Here is a 19,283-nt window from a genome sequence, read left to right as displayed (position 1 = left end):
TATATCAAATGAATTAATATCCAACATTTTTGTATTATGTCCATTAAAGACTAAGTGAGACAGATTTTATTATTCTGTTCGACGAAAAAAGCGCTTTCAAAGGTTCCAGCAAGGAATTCTGGAAATAATCCTGAACTTAAGTGCGTAGCCTATCAATGATTGAAAATAAAAGATGAATGAGAAAATAAAAGATTGAATTGTCGGAAAATCTCTAATGTCTTGGCTTGACTTGACTTGAGATTATTATTGGATCTGACAACTGGCTTCTTTTTCCAGAAAAACATTTGATTCCTTATTCCGGTTACTGCCTGTTATAAATAATACATCCCTCGCGATCACTGCTGCCAGTAGAGATATTTATTCATTCTTCTCCCCTTATGACAAGCGGTTATTCATTATTTAAACACATTTAGACAAATGTTATATCAACCAAAAATATGTTTGTTTTGAAGAAATCTTTTCATTGAATAATTTTTCAAAAGCACTTATTTTTAGCCAATTAATCTATCATATACAATTTGAAAACAAAACTAACAAAGAGTAGTAGCCAAAAATCTGGTGCTATCATAAAGTACATCCAACATAATCCATATTCTAGTCCATATCACACTTCGTGATGTCAAACTTGTTCTTGTGCCATCCAGTGATTTCCAAGCAAACACAACGCATTATATACCAACATTAATTTAAGAACTTTTATAATAATATAATATAATGTGAAAATGATCAATTATAGTACTAATAAAAGATTAATATAAAACATGTTAGTTGCATTCATAATTCTGAAATAAAGTATCTAATTCTTTTTCATCGATTTAATCATTACATCCCAAATAATAATCAAATCTTATATGGATGAACACGAGACAGATATAAGACCATCAAGTCGTATGTCTGCTTTATATTTGTTTACATAATGTATATAGAACTTGATTGTTACTTAAGATGTTATGAAACATCAGCAATTCAATTTGAAAAACATGAAAAAAATTGAATTTTGTGAAAAAATATGATACAAATGTGATACAAATTTTGAATAAATTGAACGGCACATATTTTTCCTTTCATTACAATTATAAAGCATTTTTTCGGATCTAACATTTAACTAGGTACATTTTTTTCAGTATATACTTATTTTCTGGAACTGATCCTTGGAAGACGGTATTCCCATTTTTCCGTGTAATATCTTTACTTTTACAAGATTTCAGAAAATCATATGCCATGGCAAGTAAGAAATGTAAGAAACGAAATATACCTGCTTTGTATAGAAATGAACCTGAATACACTTCTAATTTACACCGAAATGCGTAAAACTATACGTTAACGAATAGGGGTCTGGCCAAACGCATCAGGCAGACCGAAGGTAAAAAAATATCTGTCAGACGGAGGGTTAAATTCAGACTAGCTTTAAATTGAAGAATTTTCCTACTTTTTATCAACTATATTGCATTGATTTAATGTAGCAATTCAATTTCCATGCACTGTTATCGATAATGTTTGATTGCATTATAATATAGCATTAAATACCAATGTATAGCATGAGAAAAAGCTGTTGTAAGATAATGTAATGAAAAATTTTGAATGCAAATTCAATGCACGCTTCTTTAAAGCATGTTGAATAAATGTGATTCTACAGTAGTAAATGTACAATGATGTAATGCATAAAGACTGTCCCAGAAAGTATGGACGCAACCAAAAATCGCTGCTATTTCGCAATGGTTCAGAATCTGTCAACTTTTATGGCTGCGTCCTGTTGTTTACACTCTTCTCTAACCACTTGTGCAGTTGTTTATTCGTTTTCATTAGTTTGTTTCGAAATGCGTGGACTTTCAGCAGAACAACGTCGAAAATTGTGTACAAGTGGTGCACAGAACGCGGACTGTCGCTGAGAAAGATAGCAAAAATGGAAGGAGTAAGTGAAAAAGCCGTGCGAAATGCAATCGGGAAGTTCGGTGAGAATAACACCTTTGAGGATAAACCGAAAACGGGTCGAAAAAAGGCCTGCTAACCCTCAGTTGGATAAACGTATGCTGAAGGCGTTCGAGCAAAAGAGGGAGGTTTCAGTTCGGGATGTGGCCAAAAAAGTGAGCACTTGGAAGTCAAATGTTCTTCGTGCTAAAGAACGTTTGAATCTTCGAACCTAGAAGAAGCAGAAACAACCAAAACGTAGTCCGAAACAAGAAGCATCGATCAGACCGAGGGCTCGAAAGCTGTACAATACGATTCTTGCTGGAAATTTGTACTGCATAATCATGGACGACGAAATCTACGTGAAACTCGATTACAAATCCTTGCCGGGACCACAATATTATACGGTGCGAGAAGGGCAAATGTTAAACCAATCCGAGACATCGATTGAAGTCGAAAAATTTGGTAAGAAAGCTATGGTCTGGCAAGCAATTTGTAGCTGGGGTAAGATTTCGAAACCCTTCATCACCACTGCTTCAATGAACAGCGAAATATACACCAAGGAATGTTTACAAAAACGACTTCTACCCATGATTCGAAGCCACAAGGATCTTGTTGTCTTCTGGCCAGATCTTGCTTCTTGCCACTACTCGAGATCAACGGTAGAATGGTATACTACCAAAAATGTCACTTTCGTCCCAAAAGACATGAATCCATCAAATTGCCCACAACTTCGACCAATTGAGGAATTTTGGGCATTAACGAAGGCACATCCCAAGTAGCAATCCGCAACTAGTTCTGATACGACAAAGTCCAAACTATGTTGCAACAAGAGCACGAATATGTTTTTTATGTTATACTGGTTAAAACATGGTGACAGCAATGTTTCATCATAACATAACTAGTTACGAAATAGATATTTTGGTTTCCAATCATAACATCTTTGTGTCATATTGAATTAAATATAATTTATAAGCTATCGTTACTTAATCCAAACATATCTTTAGTCACAAAAATGTTTCTAGCCACTAGTTGAAAGTAAGTTTATTTGACTTCAATAGTAGCAACCCATAACTAGTTTTGATACCACTTAACCCAACTGTGTTGCAACAAGAGCACGAACATGTTTTTATGTTATACTGGTTAAAACAAGGTGACAGCAGTGTTTCTTTATAACGTAAACATTAAATTAACTATCATTTGTAAGTTATCGTTACTTGATTCTAACATATCTTTAATCACAGCTATGCTTTTAGCTACTTGTTGAAAAAAGGTTTATTTTCCGTTGTGAAACCATTATAAATACCTTAGCTTATATGTGAATCGTTACTGTGAATTGATATAGCAATAACTTAGATATTATAAGATTATAACATATAATTTTTTCATTGATTCAGATAGTTATCGGTAAGTTTTACCAACGTTATGATAACGAAAATGCAAACAAAACAACCTTTATTGGCTTGAATATGGCGAACACAATATGGAGTCTCAAAAAGTGTATGAAACGTAAATAAAACCAGGATATTACTTTTTTCAAAACTACTTTTTGCCGAAAATAGTGAAAGGCAAAATAGTCATTTTTATTCTATGCACTGTCATAAACACGAAGAAAATAATATAGGGATTGAACATCGAATGTGATAATATTATAATTCTCATGATATATGAATTGAAAATGATGAGGAATCACGCTACTTGGAATAATTTTAAGCATTCTGAACATAGGGTTATTTTGTTGTTTATTTTTTATATCTTTATAAAGAGATTTTGATTGAAGGCGCATGAAAAACAGTTAAGTAAAATTGAATTCCGCTCGACAGTTTTGAAATCGTTGTGAAATTTGTACCTTGTTTCAAGTTTGTGATTTAAAGTACTCTACTGCCTTTTTATTGATGATAGAAAAGTATTCTGGATTCATTCAATGTTTATAATGTCGATGGTGACTAAGTTTCAACTAGTTTACTTGCAAACAAGTTATTTTCAAGTTATGAAAAAATAAGTTATTTCAGTAAGGCATTACAACGTAACGACAACTCATTTTCAGCCTGCTTAACAACTAGTTGAAACTGCGCTTTTTGAGTCATGCAAGTGGTTAGATGTTAGTAACTATCACTCAAATATCTGGTTGCAAACTAGTCACAAACAAGCTAGCGTAACAAAAATTGTTACTTGGGATCTTAGGAAACATGGCTCGACAGCCGAAACCATTCAACAGTTTGAAAAAGATTGGAAAAAAGTGTCAAAACTTGTCGCCAAGAAGTCTGTACGGAATTCAATCAGGAACGTTCGCAAGAAGGTGCGCCAGCTAGTCTACAATGGCTAAGTAGCAAATGTTGAGAATAATATTCTGTTGTTGTAGTCTAATATTATCAGTATATTGAAAACAAATTGAACTCAAATCCAATTATTACTAACAGCACTTTTTATACCACCCTGCAGTTATATTAATTTCAACAATTTATACTTGCTCATGTCATTTTTAACCACTCATGAGCTGGTTCGAAACAGGCTCGGAAAGTGAATTAACAGTTGTCAGGTCCTGTCCTAGATTATTAGTACAATTATTCTTATGATATACTCTTAGAACAGTTATATTTCAAACTAAAAACACAGTGCTTTGTATTAAAACAGCTGTACTACAAATAATTGTTAGGTTGCCCTGTGTTTATCGGCATTCAAACTCAAGGGACAGTATCGATCACTATATAAAATGTCAACGAGGTTCACACACACATTTACAGTCAACGTAGCTATCAAATTTCAAATATATTCTAGTTTTTTTTATTCTGTCTATTTGTTTTATCGCTCAATTCTATCACTGTTATTGATACGTTTTACTATCGCATTTTCCGTTACCATATCAAAAACACAAAAATATCTTAATCCCAGCAACCTTTGCATTATTTAGACATCACTCGGCGGAAGAGAACTTTTTCTGAAAAATTGGTACCTTGTGACAGTGGCAGAATAAACCAGATATCCAGAATGGCTACCGAAGAAACTGGCAGAAGTTTCTGTCGAAATACCGCAGAAAATATCACCGAGAAACAACACTATTTCAAATCTGGAAATTACAGGGTAAGAACTGACCGGATTCCTAATACACAATTTTTTTTAATAATTTCGCTTTCGTCTAGAATCCACTACCGTTCAATCTTAAAAACCCGTATACGTTCACTGCCAAGTTTTTCGTGATTTCGGCGATCGGATTCTATGCCCCATTTTTGATTTGTCTTTACCAAATGAACAAACTTGGACGAGGAAACTGAAGTGTTCCCGATGGATCACAATGTGACGTAAAAGAACCAAATTAAACTAGTATTACTTTCATTCTCAATTTTATCACTTTAATAGATACGTTAATAAAAATAAAATATGTGGATATATGTTTCATGCTTTCAAGTCAAACTTACATAACGAACTAATCTCAACAGAGGGAACTGGTGGTTTGTTATGGCACAGCCGAAGAAGCATTTTGGGTAGAACAGCATCGCTCTACTCAAGAAATGCTTTTACGGCAATGTTCACAGTTCTAATTTTAGATAAGCATCTTCTACATTCTTGAATTCTTCCCTTGGAATCTCACTGACACTTTGATGTTTACTGTTTTTACATCGAAAACGTCAGGCTAGCGACGTACATTGTAGTTCTTGCGCAATATTCTGATACTACTAGGCTTAACGAGCTTTTTCAATAGTAGGTATAGCTTCACGCTGGTTGCAATCAACTAACCGGTACTCATCGGAAGTCATATCGTACCGATTGGCAGAGTCCCGCTAGTTTGGCCATAGTTCAACACAACTCGCTCACTCGATTGGTTATGCATGCAGCCGTAGTGCAATCTATTATTATTGCACCTAACCCGTTTGAGACGGTGTGTGAGTTGGCAACGCGACTTTACGCACTTTGCACTTGACATCACTGCGCGGACTAATACTAGGACATAACGTATAAGCGAAGTGTGATTCACACTTTTGTCAGATCTCTGCGACAATCTAAACGCTAGCTATACGGCTTGACTTGTCGTGGCAAATTAGCTCATATCAGTTGACGGGTAGATCTTCGGCGGAGCAGAGCTCAACTATAGATGAAAGAGCAGAGGACACGAGCGGCGGCGTCTACGAGACGTCAAGCGTGTTGATTTGCGTGTTCTGTTTCGGCTATTTGTATGCATTTGTATTTGTATGTATGCCGAGACAATTGTGTAAATCGAGAGCGGCGGCGGCGGCGGCCACTCAGAAGATGAAAGCATAATTTTAGCGAAACATTTGCGCCACTTTCGTCTGTGAGTTGACATTTCAAGTACAAGCACGCGATGCGGTCGCGGCTGAGTGCGATTTGTTCGCTATTGTCGAAATATGGGATTTAAATAATGGTGGTCTTGTTTTTTTGTTTTGATGAGAATAATCGGACAGATAAAAAAGTTATAAATTCGTTCGGGAACGGACTTCAACCAGATTCGGTTAGATTAAAGTTGGTTTGTACTTGATCAGCTTGTATTCAAAGACTGGGATAAACGGGATGATGACGGAAAAATTTCGAGCTTAGCTTGATTCGATCTTGAACTCAATTTCGTTACATGGGGCTATTATAGGCCAATAACTGCATTCGTATATCGGTACAGACTTTTCTAAATTGAATATTTTGTTTGTTAAGAATGCATGATGGAAAGGATAGCATGAAAAAAGAATACGTAAACTAAGAGTAAGAGTACTAATACTGCTATACTTGGTGTCATCATCTAGTCATAGTGTTATTAATTTAGTTTTAACTAATAGTTTTAATTGTAGTGTTAGGCCTAAATGTATCTGTTGGATGGTTGTAATCTGTTGATACAAATGATGAGGAGATTTTATGCCTGTTGAAGAGAGAGATTGATAAATTTCATCTCCACCGGGCTTTTCCCTGCTCCAAATAAATAAATAAATAAATAAATAATTTTACACTGAGGGAACAGATACAAATCCTTCTGCATCCCGGAAGAATGTTGACAAAATCGATATCGTTCTACGCCTCCTGAAAGATGCCGAACGTTCCACAAATTTGTGGAACCAGAAGAAGGTTCGGCGCCCTCTCAGAAATGCTGTACAGGCTGCTAGAATCTTTTAAGTATGCGCTCAGTACACATTTATTCACTCGATGATGAACCTCTCTGACAATCGGAAACTCTATAAGAAAAAGATATATGACCTCTTGAAATGGTCATCGTAATGACGAAATAAAAAAATGCAGGTCTAATATTTTTCGATGGAGAACAATCCAGGATCAAGAGTAGTTTCTTGCTTTAAACACATTACGACGTGGAAAGGTCAACAATCACGTCAAGGCTAAATAGGGGAGCGGATCATTTCGTCGAAAGCCATTTCGCCTAAAGTCGTTTCGCTGAAAGGGCCATTTTGCCGAAAGGGTCATGTCTCCTGTATGTTATGTCTGTCTACCGAAGCCAAGATGGCTCGCCAACTGAGTCGGCCGCCAACCCGCCATCGGAAGCGGCGGACTCTTGCATACAAACCTGTAACCGCCTTGTTTGCCCGGTCTACTCAAAGCTAGGTTTCTTTGTTTTAGTTAGATTCGAACGAGCGGTAGCGAGGTCGGACAGCACATGAACCAAAACGATGTGGCGTAGCCGCATTAGATATCTATTCATTTTCACTTAATAAACGGAAAATACTACATACATTTGCCTGGTAGATACACCTATGCAATTGCTTTGATGCTTAGTAGCTAATAGCCAACAAGTTTTCCTGGGAACTCAGTTCTGAGGTTCATGAATCAATCTTTTTTCAAGAGTACAAGAATCAATCTTTATTTAAGAAGTACAATTGTAGGTCAACAAAACGAGCGTTAACGCTATCATCTTTCATTTGTCTTTATTTTAAATCAATTCCAATTACGATTTTAAGATGATTTCAGGATTCAGCGAAATGGCATTCGGCGAAATGACCCTGATCCATAAATAGTGGTGAAATTGACTTGGTGAGCCATTTGTAGTTGCGATTCGAAGCAGTGTTGGTGTTATAATTCTCAAAAAATCAAAAATCAGCTCTCATCACCGATAATAATCGTCGGTGATTAATTATTATTTACAAAATCATAATCGATCATGAAAACGAAAATCGTTTGGTTTGCTGAAATTTATAGAAGTAATAGGAGTGCAGGGTTTTGCACAGTGTTTGAACCAGCCGTCTGTTGAGAAGCCATGTTGGCTACAATAGCGCTTGGTACAGTGCTCTTCCACCGGGCTGGTTTGAACGCTTGTTTGTGTTCGCTTCTATGCTCCTGTTACTTCTCTGTATGAAATTCAAGTGAATAGTGTTAATATTTCTGAAACTGCTGCTTAAAACATGCATTGTGAGTCATTATCATTGTTTTTAAAAACAACATGGCATATTAAAATTAATTTGAAATACATTTTCAGTTCATCACCCACCATATTGAATATCACCATTTTCAGTGCAAATCGCAGCAGGGCTGATAATCGTGAAAATGATTATCATTTCATTGTCACGTTTGAGTTTGTGGAACACCCCTATGGTGATATTAAACAAGATGAGATTTTGTCCATACTCTCTTTAAGTGACCATAATCATCGTTGATTTTGCGGATAGTGCTAGTCGATGTCAAAAATCGGGCATGATTTTTTTCAGTGGTATTATTTAACAATCTGATATTATCGCAACGCTTATTCAAAGACTAAAATCTTCCAAATAAGAGGAAGTGACATGTGTTTTTTCAGGAGGTTTGTTTTTGTCGTGAATACGACTTACTTTACTATGGGGTGCCTTTTCAAAATTTACCTTCTGAGAGAGTGATAAGTTTTTGATCGTGAATATCTCTTGTTGTATCTAACGAATCAACATAATTTTTACTACACGCCATCGGAAATATGATCACAATTTTATGATAAAATTATCAGTTGTTTGCCTTGTTCGTATTTTTGAAGTTCATAGCTCAGTGATCTGTGAAAGGATTTATATAATCTAACTACCAATAGAATCGAAATTTTTCAATTTAAACGTGTATAACAAAAGCATTGAAGTATTTCAATAGTACACTATTGAAAAACCTGTCTCATTTGACCCATGTCAACACCAGCCAACCAGAACGCGTTCTGAGGAAGAGAACAAAATTCCTGCTGCTGTACAACAAATCGTTCGAGAAAAATGTTTCGAAAAGTGTTGAATATCGTAGTGAGTTCCTCAATTTGGTCCTTCTGAATGCTAGAAACGAATCCCTACAGCTTAGCTTAGCTAATGCTAGAAACGAATCCCTACAGTTTCTTTCAATAAATTATGCAAATCCGAAATGAAATAATCGACATTAAAATTCTGTATGCGGCTATTTTATAGCCGTTAGGACCGCCCATTAGTGAAAAAGCTACAAACGAAATCACGTAAAAAGAAAGCTCTTAACAAAAATTGGATCAGTTTGGATTCTATCGCCACTGCGAGCAGATGCATTTTGTGTCGTTTGTAAAGCTAGTTTCACTTCCGACAAGAGCGATTACGTCACAGCTGCCATTCATTTGCATTGATGAATAAACAACGGTGGAGGGCATTACACAAAATCAGTCGTTCTAATGGCTCAAAAGTTTTCTAAAGAACTATTAGGATTTGTTGTTCGCCAATCGAAGTTAAATATCCTCAGTTTAGTGCAAATCTAGAACAGTTTGGTAAGATTTGGTCACTTTTCGCTGTGTGAAATTCACAGTAATCGAGATCAAGTTCTTTGTTTTTGCGAAAAATGTTCCAGAGTTTAATGTCGTAGAGAATTACGCAATTTGGCCCTTCTGAATGCTAGAAACGAATCCCTATAGCATATTGATAGTTTTGTTCAATAAATTAGGCCTATTGTATCATTGATCAACCCAGCGAATTATTGTTTTCTTTATTGGAAGATTATAATCGGTTGTAAACGCTACACCTACACCAACCATATCAGTATCGCACCCACGTACAACAGTTCAGCCTGGAATTAGATGACGGAAGTCAGCGGCATCCATCGGAATACGAAGTCAACTCATCACTCTACATCACAAACGCTTTCATAAAAGGATCTTTTCAGAGCCACCATTATTTTATTATAAAGAACTATACTGGTTATTTCATAATATTTGTGTTTCAGAATGTTAAATGTAACTAAACTATACTTTAGTTTAGGTGCATCGTTTTAAATTCTACATACAATTTCATACAATTGATCAACTAATTGATATTCGGAAGTGTTAATGAACATGTCAGTTGTTTTCGTATTCACGACATCCAGTTATGTCTCTGACATGACCCACCCGCCTTTTTAACATTCATCACTTTAAAATAATGAAACCGGAGGAGCTTCAAACCAAATTAAAGTTATGAGAGATAAGTTTGAAGATATGTTCGTGAAAATCGGCCTCATCAATTCTGAGACATTTTAGTGAGTTCTGTTTCAAATTTATCCATCAATAATTTCTGGTGTTTCCAAAACCGGAAACTGGGGACTGGTATGACTGAAGCTAGCTTATTTTGTTATCTTCACGGATAAAAATTCATTACCGGTACCATGATTAAGACATTATGAAAATCTTATAACATATCTTCTTATAGGATTACGCTTTTTACTGATGATTTAATGAGCAAAATGATTCATATCATGAGCAATAACTCATCATTTTGCTCATAGAATCAACATGAATAGACATGATCCCAAAAGAAGACATGTTTTACGATTTTCATAATTTCTTAACCATGGTACCGGCAATGGATTTCTAACCGTGTGCTAACTAAAGACATTTTTTGAATAATTTTCAAGGAAATTGCAACTCTTTACATGGTCATGTATGAGAAAATACCCTCAAATTAAAATTTTCTACACTACTCATCCTGTAATTCCGGAAGCGGTAGTCGTATCAAGATGAAATTTAGGAATTTTGTATGGCATTCAAAGACATTTCATTTGAATATAAGTTTGTAAAAATCGGTTCAGCCATTTCTGAAAAAAGTGAAAGCACATATTTTCCTTTTTCGTATCGCTTATCACCCAGTAACTACGAAACCGGGCATCGGGTTCGATTAAAATTCTGGAACTTTGTAGGGCACCACACGGCATTTCTTTTGAATCTAAGTTTGTGAACATCGGTTCAGCCACCTCCGAGAGAATGTTACAGGGCCGGTGAAAGAGGTGGGTATGGTGAGTAGTACTACCCACCCGAAAGTTCCAAAGGTGATTAATGACCCACCTGAAATTTCTAACGAAAAATAATAGTAACAGTGTCGAATCGACTTGCACTCTGTGCGGTTCGATACTGCCGTAGAGAAGGTTGCTTTCACATCGTCCAAAAAGTTCAGGAATTAACTAGGAAAACAACATTTCTTGAGCAAAATTTCTTCAGTTATTTATTTATTATTTAATTTTTTTATATCATACTTATAGAATGATTTGTACTTGGCCTTAAAATAGGCTTCAGTCTCTCAGATCATCGAATGAAAAGTAGTCGCTGGAGGCTAGGTTATTGAGAATATGGTGGGTGAAGAAACAGATCGGTGCCCAATACGTTCAATTTGGTCATTATTTTCATTGACTTGTGGCACGGTGCATTGTCTTGGTTAAAGATGATTTTTTCTGCTTCATATGAGGCCGTTTTTTACGATTCCATACTTCAAACGCATTAATAACTCCTAACGCATTAATAACTAAAAATTTTATTTGGAACTTCCTTTTCAAGATAGTCGACGTTAATTATACCTCGAGCATCTGAAAACTGACGCCATACTTGTTGCAGCTACCTGTTGCGTTTTCCCCATCTAAAGGTTGAAACAACTCCGGAGAAAAAAGATAGATCCATGTTTCGTCCACTGTTTCATACCAACGCAAGAAATCCTTTTTATTGCGACTAAACAGAGGCACCTATTTGGAAAAGATTTTTTTCATGCCCAGATTTTCGCATACGATCATAAAAGCACCTCCAGTTCAGTCGGACTTTTGTATTCATCAATAACGATTATCAAAACTTGTTCACATTTTTTTCCGGATGACTGCTTAATTTGGTCACGTTAAAACCAGAAAAACAAAATATAATTTAAAAATCGACTAAATAATACTTCAAAATAGTGGGTCGTTCTTCCTGGTACGAAAAAATACCCACCTGGGCTTAACATGTTTCACCGGCTCTGGAATGTTACACACATACATACACACACGAACTTGAGACACGTCCACTAATTTGCTTCATATATCATTTTTTAGATTTTTTGTTAAAATGGTGCATTTGTTTTAATTTCCATCTTGCAAAAATATTATTGTGACAATCTGGCATAATGCAGAGTCCGGGTATTACATTCCTTTTGTGAAATTCGACCTTTCTGTTTCAGTAGACTTCGCAGCCGATTCATAGCGTACAGAATCATTGCAAGACTAGTACTACAATCCTATTTACACTAAGAATCCTTCCAGGTCGAGGCTTGAACATACGACAACTGGCTTGTATAAGACCAGGGCCCTATGCATTTAACCGCAAACTCGGGCTTACAATCTGGCATAACTGCAAAGAATATCATATTAACAAACAGTCAATACAATGTTTTGTTTGTTTTTGTTTTGTTTTTAGAGGTCATTCACCTCTTTGGGCCAGAACCAAATTACACAGTTGTGTACAAGGCACGACCGATTTCGATGACATTAAAGATGCAGTAATTCAAACATTAACGAAACCATAAATTTGCCAGAGGTCACGATTCTAGGTTATAAATACAAACATTATTCGCATTAAGAAGTAAGATTTCTCGCGTTGCCGTCTTGCTGCTGTGACCGCTCTATACAGAATAAAGTTGAAGCGCGTTAAAAGTTTCGCACTGCCCGCCATGCAGGGAGAGCCACTCCAGGAAGAAGGTTAAAAAAATTTCAACCTTCAGTTTTCATATCCGCGCAGTTTGCTGGTTGCCATTATAACGTGTTCTGATTGGATCGTGAAAACATGTGTCAATTCAAACTGTTTTTTCAAAACTATGCACCTTTAAATTAAGAGTTTTCGAATGGATTGATGGTTGAAACGTATAGATCCATCATCAAATGAGGAAGTTATATGCGTTCAAAATTTTGACAGAAAAAAGTTATGCGGCTTTTTTTGAACTGTCAATTAAAAAGTTAAAAAAAAGCCGCATACCTTTTTTCTGTCAAAATTTTGAACGCATATAAGGCATTTTTAATGACAAAACTTTTTGTCCCTATGTTCGGGGTTGGGAATCGAACTCAGGTGAGCTGCATGAAAGGCATAGCTATACGCGTCCCCGGTCAATATGACAAACTTTTGATTTGTCTCCAAAACAGATCTTTTTCGTGTACCTCGCTCATTGGTAGCAACCAGAGCTTAAAATTGTCACGTTTTCTCAATGAAAGAAATCAATCCAAAAGCCTCATTTTCCTTTTTGCCATTCTCATATAGAAAGGTTATGCAATCACTGTGAAAACCGACTTTTGAACCGAGGCCCGGAGGGCCGAGTGTCATATACCATTCGTCGAGTACGCAAAATGTCTGTGTGTATGTGTGTGTATGTGCGTATGTGTGTATGTAACGTTTTTTGCACTAACTTTTCTCGGAGATGGCTGAACCGATTTTCACAAACTGAGATTCAAATGAAAGGTCTTGTGGTCCCATACAAAATTCCAGAATATTATTTGGATTCGACTTCCGGTTCCGGAGTTATGAGCTAAAATGTGCATTTTCATTTTCAAAAAAGCATTTTCGTTTGTCATTGAAACAAAAGAGAGTACATTTGCTAACATCACTCGTTCCCGTACGACAAAACGCAACCAAACTAACGTCTGCAGGGAGAATCAGTAGAACTTCAATTCTCATCCTTTCATCGATACATTGGAAATCTTTGATGTTTGGCTATGAAGAGTATCTAAAATATAAATCGAATTAAATACACCCCAGAACCCGTTTTGAAACCAAACCAAAAGAATCGAACTCCAATAGATAAAAATCATTGTGAATCGTTTTCTGTCATTTTTCATGTCATCTGCACAGTATACGAATTTCTCTGAAAACCGAAAATGACTGAAAGGATAAATGAAAGAAAGAAAACAATTTGGAAGCTACTGTTCCTCTTATGTGGTTGACTGGACATGGATTTCGTTTTCATAATTTGCAAGCGAAGCTGAGAGTGACATTTATTTCTAGTATATTTCGTCTATTTCGAGTCAATGAAAATAGCTTTCATTACCTCTGGTAGCACCAAATAGAATGGATAACAAGTACAAAGTCTCGTCAACGATGAAATTGTATTGTTTCGATTTTCTCAACATCGTTTGCATGTACTAATTAAAAAGTACTCAACCGGAAAGATAGTATTTGTACGATTCGTATAACTGAATGCAAGAAGCCATTCGGCACAACCTTTCTATTTCGTGATATAATAAATATATTATAGTAAACTTTAGAACCCGGCTCCTTCGGGCATTCGCAATGAGCCATGCCAAACAAACGAGTAGAGTAAAATAAACATATCTTCAAGCCACTTGCATAATAAGTAAAAGTCTGATGTCGAGGAACCTCGGTATATACCATGTATATATCAATAGACAGTACTGGCACAATCTGATAATGTATGCAATGTTATGTGTTATGTGTTGAATAAATAATTGCACCTCGCAAGGGTTCTCTATGGCTTCAAAGTTATGTGATGAAAAACGCGCCTTAGGCGCTGGCAGGAGCGGTAACATTATTGCAGAAAATAATTCCTGAGAGATTTTCAACATTTCGATATGAAGATTTTTCGTACATGTACAGTCCGAGAATATTTGGGTTTCTATAGTATAACATCTTTATTTTCCATTCACTTCTTATTACCAGTAAAGCCGCTCCGAGTATAGAAAAAACAAACTGATGAAGCTGTTACTTCTTGTACAAATTGGTCTAACACATAAAGCAAGAAGAACAAGTTTTTACTATGCAATCTGCTTTGAAATACGACTGTTTTCACCGAACTAATGAGCTGCAATCAACGCATTTCCAGCGAGTCGTTTTTGTTTTGATGACAGCGGTGACATTTTTATGAGACTTCCGTTGACCACCAGACGGCTCGGAATGAATATAATCAAAACAAAAACCGAAAAACAGCCGACGTGATAGCGCACATGGATAAACGCACACCACAGACACGTGGGCGCTACGAACTTTTTTCGTGCAATGCCGACGCGTGAAGCATTTCCTGAACGGACGACCGAAATAGATTTATTTTTTCTTGTTGGGTTTGCATCACATGCCAGCTTAGTTGATTGAAAACTTCACAGCTGGCTGAAATGTTAACGTACGATGTGCGTGTTCCGAGCTTTATTGTTCGTTTTTTCGTGAATTACTAGTTTTGAGAATGATGACAGTACATAAAACGCACATTCGTCCTGCGAAAAATCATTTAAAAGTCGCAAAATATTGTAAAAATCAGAGAGTGTTAGCTACGGTACAAATCTATATTTTGTTCCTGACAAAAATGATGTTATTATTGACAAGGTTGATATGCAGTCATGGTGAAAAACTGGGGCATCCTCTATTTCTCATAAGAAGAGAAGAATCCGAAATATATTTTTTGACGGTTCAAGCTCTCAGATTAGTTAACAGCACGAGATGCACAGATATTTTTTGCTAATGTGCCATTAGGATAATGTCCATCAGTTAATGCAATCGTATGCTTGCCGCTGAAAAATGTATAAAAAATATGAGAAACGTGTGAGCACCTTGAAAGCTATTTTGGGTTGTCTCATATTAGCTTCTAATAATGTACTAACAGAAAACTGCCAAACAAAAATTTCCTTCTTCGAAATTGGCTGAAAAATAATGAACCAGGTATGTTGAAACGAAATGAGAAACATTAGAGTCAGAGGGAGTATAATGCTCCCCTTCAGAGGTTATAGGCATATTATTATGCTTTATGTTTTTGAAAAAAAAAACTGTTCCAATACACTCGAGTCTTTTTTTTGCTTCATATCACACAATTTTATTGCTAGCTTAAATGAAATTAGAATTTTTCTTTGGGACCCAAAATTTAGGTTTATACTAACATAACGTTTTCAATTTGTATACAGTTATGTACAACTAAGTAGAATATACAATTAGTTCGGTCATGTTCCGAAGACGGGATGTGCACCATTGAAGTAAAGTAAGTAAGTATGTACAATTAAAAAGAATTTCTCCCTTACCCTATAGTTCCAAAACTGAAAGTCGGGTCCGGATGAAATTCAATAGCAACTTATGGGACTATAATATTTCCGGTACATCTGGGAACGGAGAACCGATATAGCAGAAGTTGATTCGTTTAGTAAGTTACTTATACAGCCTACAAATTAAAACAGTTTTGAACAAAACTTAGAAGAGTTTTCCCCTGTATTGCATCGTCGCTTTAAATAACGGTGTGCAATTTTAAACAAACTTTACCCTATAGTTCCGGAACCGGATGAAATTCAAAATAGTAATACTTTTTGATAATTTAAATTTATATATTTTATTTCTTCACGTTTCGTTTTAGAGTCATTATTGCATTAGCAGTTTATGTTAAACTGCTAATGCCACCCAGCGTATCAGCATAAATTGCAAACTGCAAAACATTTATTTGGCACATAAGAGCAATCACAGATAAAAATATTTTGTGAATTTACATTTATTTTCATGCACATATTTGGAGCAGGTAATTGAATGGAAAGTTACATTACAAAACTGAGCGATTTGTAAATATGCAGTCTTGTTCAATGAAAAAGTAAATGTATTTCAATGTAATTTTACATCAATCATGGTTTTAAATCAGATTTTCGTTTCAACTGACGTCTGTTTAATAGTACCATTGGTTTACATGTCGTGTAAGTTTCATCTTTTCTTTCTGTGATGTCTCTACTGACATTTAGGGGTTTGTCTTCGACTCATCAATACATTAGCAGTTTATGTTGATTTGTTAATGCACCACCTCGCGATAACGGTTGGTTTGTAATTGGTCGATATCTTGATGATTCATCTAGGGTTTTATCGAGTTTGAGAATATGAATTTTTTTGGCGTTTTTTCATCTATCAAGGAAGTAAGTTGTGAAATACTTGTGGAAAATATTAACCAAGAGTCTCAATGCAACATCGGGAAGATTTTGAATAAATATATTAAAATCTTCAGCATTCCAAGGAACCTTCATGTTTTAAAGTTTCCCGGTGATTGATATAATTCCATCCGAATTCGCCTCACAACAATTCCAGAAATGATTAGCAAGTCATCAGACTTCATATACCATTTATCTATCCACTTTTCTCTTCTCTCTCTCTCTCTCTCTCTCTCTCTCTCTCTCTCTCTCTCACACACACACACACACACACACACACACACACACACACACACACACACACACACACACACACACTTTTTTAGCAAGAGCACTATTACTAACCTGTTATGCTTGGTGTCTTCAACTAGTTATAGTGTTATTTTAACTGTTAGTTTTAATTCTAGTGTTAAGCCTAAATGTATCTGTTGGATCATTGTAATCTGTTGATACAAATAATGAGAAGGTTTTATGCTTGCTGGGGAGAGAGATTGCCAAATTTCATCTTCACCGGGCTTTTCACTGCTCCCAAATAAATAAATAAATAAATAAATAAATAAATAAATAAATAAATACTCTTCGATTTGGATGAAACTTTGCATACGTCTTCAGTATGACAAAACATTTGTTTTTGCACGGATGCAGAGCGCAATTCAACTCGAGACTCATTTTTGAAAAATGCGAATGTATTTTTACATGCACTTCCATCAAATCGTGGTTACTCGAAAACTGTAGCAAGCAAATATGGAAAAAATTCCTATAGTTTCAACAATTATGTTGTAATTAGAAAGACTATTTATTTTTTTATTTTTATTTGTCTTCGATTAAAATAAAATTATCGCACTGACTATTACTATACAACTACTATCATTAACCTAACATAAATATTTTAATTTTAAATGCGTTTTTGTTCATTGTAAAATCAAATAAATGATAAACACTATTGAAGCGATGACAACAAACATCCATAGGACTGATCGTCGAAGAAAGTCTGTTCTCCGCAATGATCTTCCAGGAATATTAAAATGCAATCTCTCCAAAAGCGGTGGGCAGTCGATGTTATTTGAAAGCAAGTCGAAGACAAACAGTCGCAGTGATTTTCGTAGCTAGGTAATTGAAGACGGTTTTGCCATGGAAGTCGTCGTAGTGCAAATCGAATGAAACATTTTTGAACTCGTTCGATTCGATCGATGTGGACGTTGTGGTAGGGTGCCCAGATTATTACTCCGTATTCCAATATACTGCGTACTAAAGCGACGTAAACTGTCTTTAGGCAATACACATCATCAAAGTCTCTGGTGTTGCGCTTGATAAGTCCCAAAACTGCGTAAGCCTTTGCCGTAACTAGAGATAATTGTTCGGTGAAACGAAGCTTACGATCAAGGACGATGCCCGAATCTTTAACAGCAGAAACGCGTTGAACTGGAACAGCCATCATAGAGTATTCAAATACGATCGGAGATTGCGACCGTGAGAAAGTAATTGCACTGCATTTTTTTATGTTTATACTCATACCGTTTCTGTCACACCAGTCAATAACTTTGTCAACGTCCTTTTGTAAGGCACAGCAATCCACAAGGCTAGTAATGATGCGATACACTTTGAGATCGTCTGCATACATTACTTTAGGCGACGATAATTCTCTACATAGGCCATTCACGAACAGTACGAAGAGTAGTGGACTTAGATGGCTTCCTTGGGGAACACCTGATATAATGTTGAAATGATCAGAAAGAATAGATCCTACACGAACTGAGGCTATGCGATTTGTGAGATACGAAAAAATCCAATCTGTCAGCCAGTCGGAGAAACCACCACGCCTCAATTTTTCTATTGCGAGCAGATGGGGTACACAATCGAAAGCTTTAGAGAAATCAACGTACAACGCATCAACTTGTTGTCGTTTTTCGAGTTTGTCAATCAGTATAGAAACGAAGCTCATCATATTTGTCGTTGTTGATCGTTTTCTGACAAAACCATGCTGATCAGTATTGATAATGTGCTTTACTGCGGGATAGAGATACTCCAACAGCATACGTTCGAAAACTTTTGGTAAGAAACTCAGAATGGAAATGCCTCTGTAGTTATCGACGTCATGAACGTTACCAGTTTTATGAATCGGAACGATTAAAGCTTCTTTCCACTTCGCCGGAAAATACCTCTCAGCTAAGGAACGATTGGAAAGCAGTGAAGCCGGCAAAGCTAAGACAGAAGAACATTCTTTTATAAATGAAGGTGGCAATCCATCCGATCCTGGTCCGTTTGATCCATTGACACGTTGCAGATTAGTATGCACTTCACTTGCCGTGAACACAATC

At 36.0% G+C, this 19,283-nt stretch overlaps 1 protein-coding gene across 2 annotated transcripts in view; it reads right to left on the bottom strand.

The window, feature by feature from the left end:
• The window catches only part of LOC131428228 (trafficking kinesin-binding protein milt), a 305,336-nt gene that overhangs the window by 233,378 nt on the left and 52,675 nt on the right, over nucleotides 1-19,283 (bottom strand). The window contains exon 1 of one of the 2 annotated variants that reach the window (XM_058591992.1): nucleotides 5,325-5,543. The exons of the other annotated variant lie outside the window; for it this stretch is intronic. Within the exon in view, the coding sequence (XP_058447975.1) occupies nucleotides 5,325-5,402 (78 nt within the window). The 5' untranslated portion in view covers nucleotides 5,403-5,543. Of the gene's footprint in view, nucleotides 1-5,324; nucleotides 5,544-19,283 lie in introns of those variants that run through there. 2 annotated transcript variants of the gene reach the window in all.

Source organism: Malaya genurostris, chromosome 2, assembly GCF_030247185.1.
Source record: "Malaya genurostris strain Urasoe2022 chromosome 2, Malgen_1.1, whole genome shotgun sequence".
Taxonomy (NCBI): Eukaryota; Metazoa; Arthropoda; class Insecta; order Diptera; family Culicidae; genus Malaya; species Malaya genurostris.
Note: the sequence above shows the minus strand (reverse complement) of the source record. Positions and strands in the feature narration are given on the sequence as shown.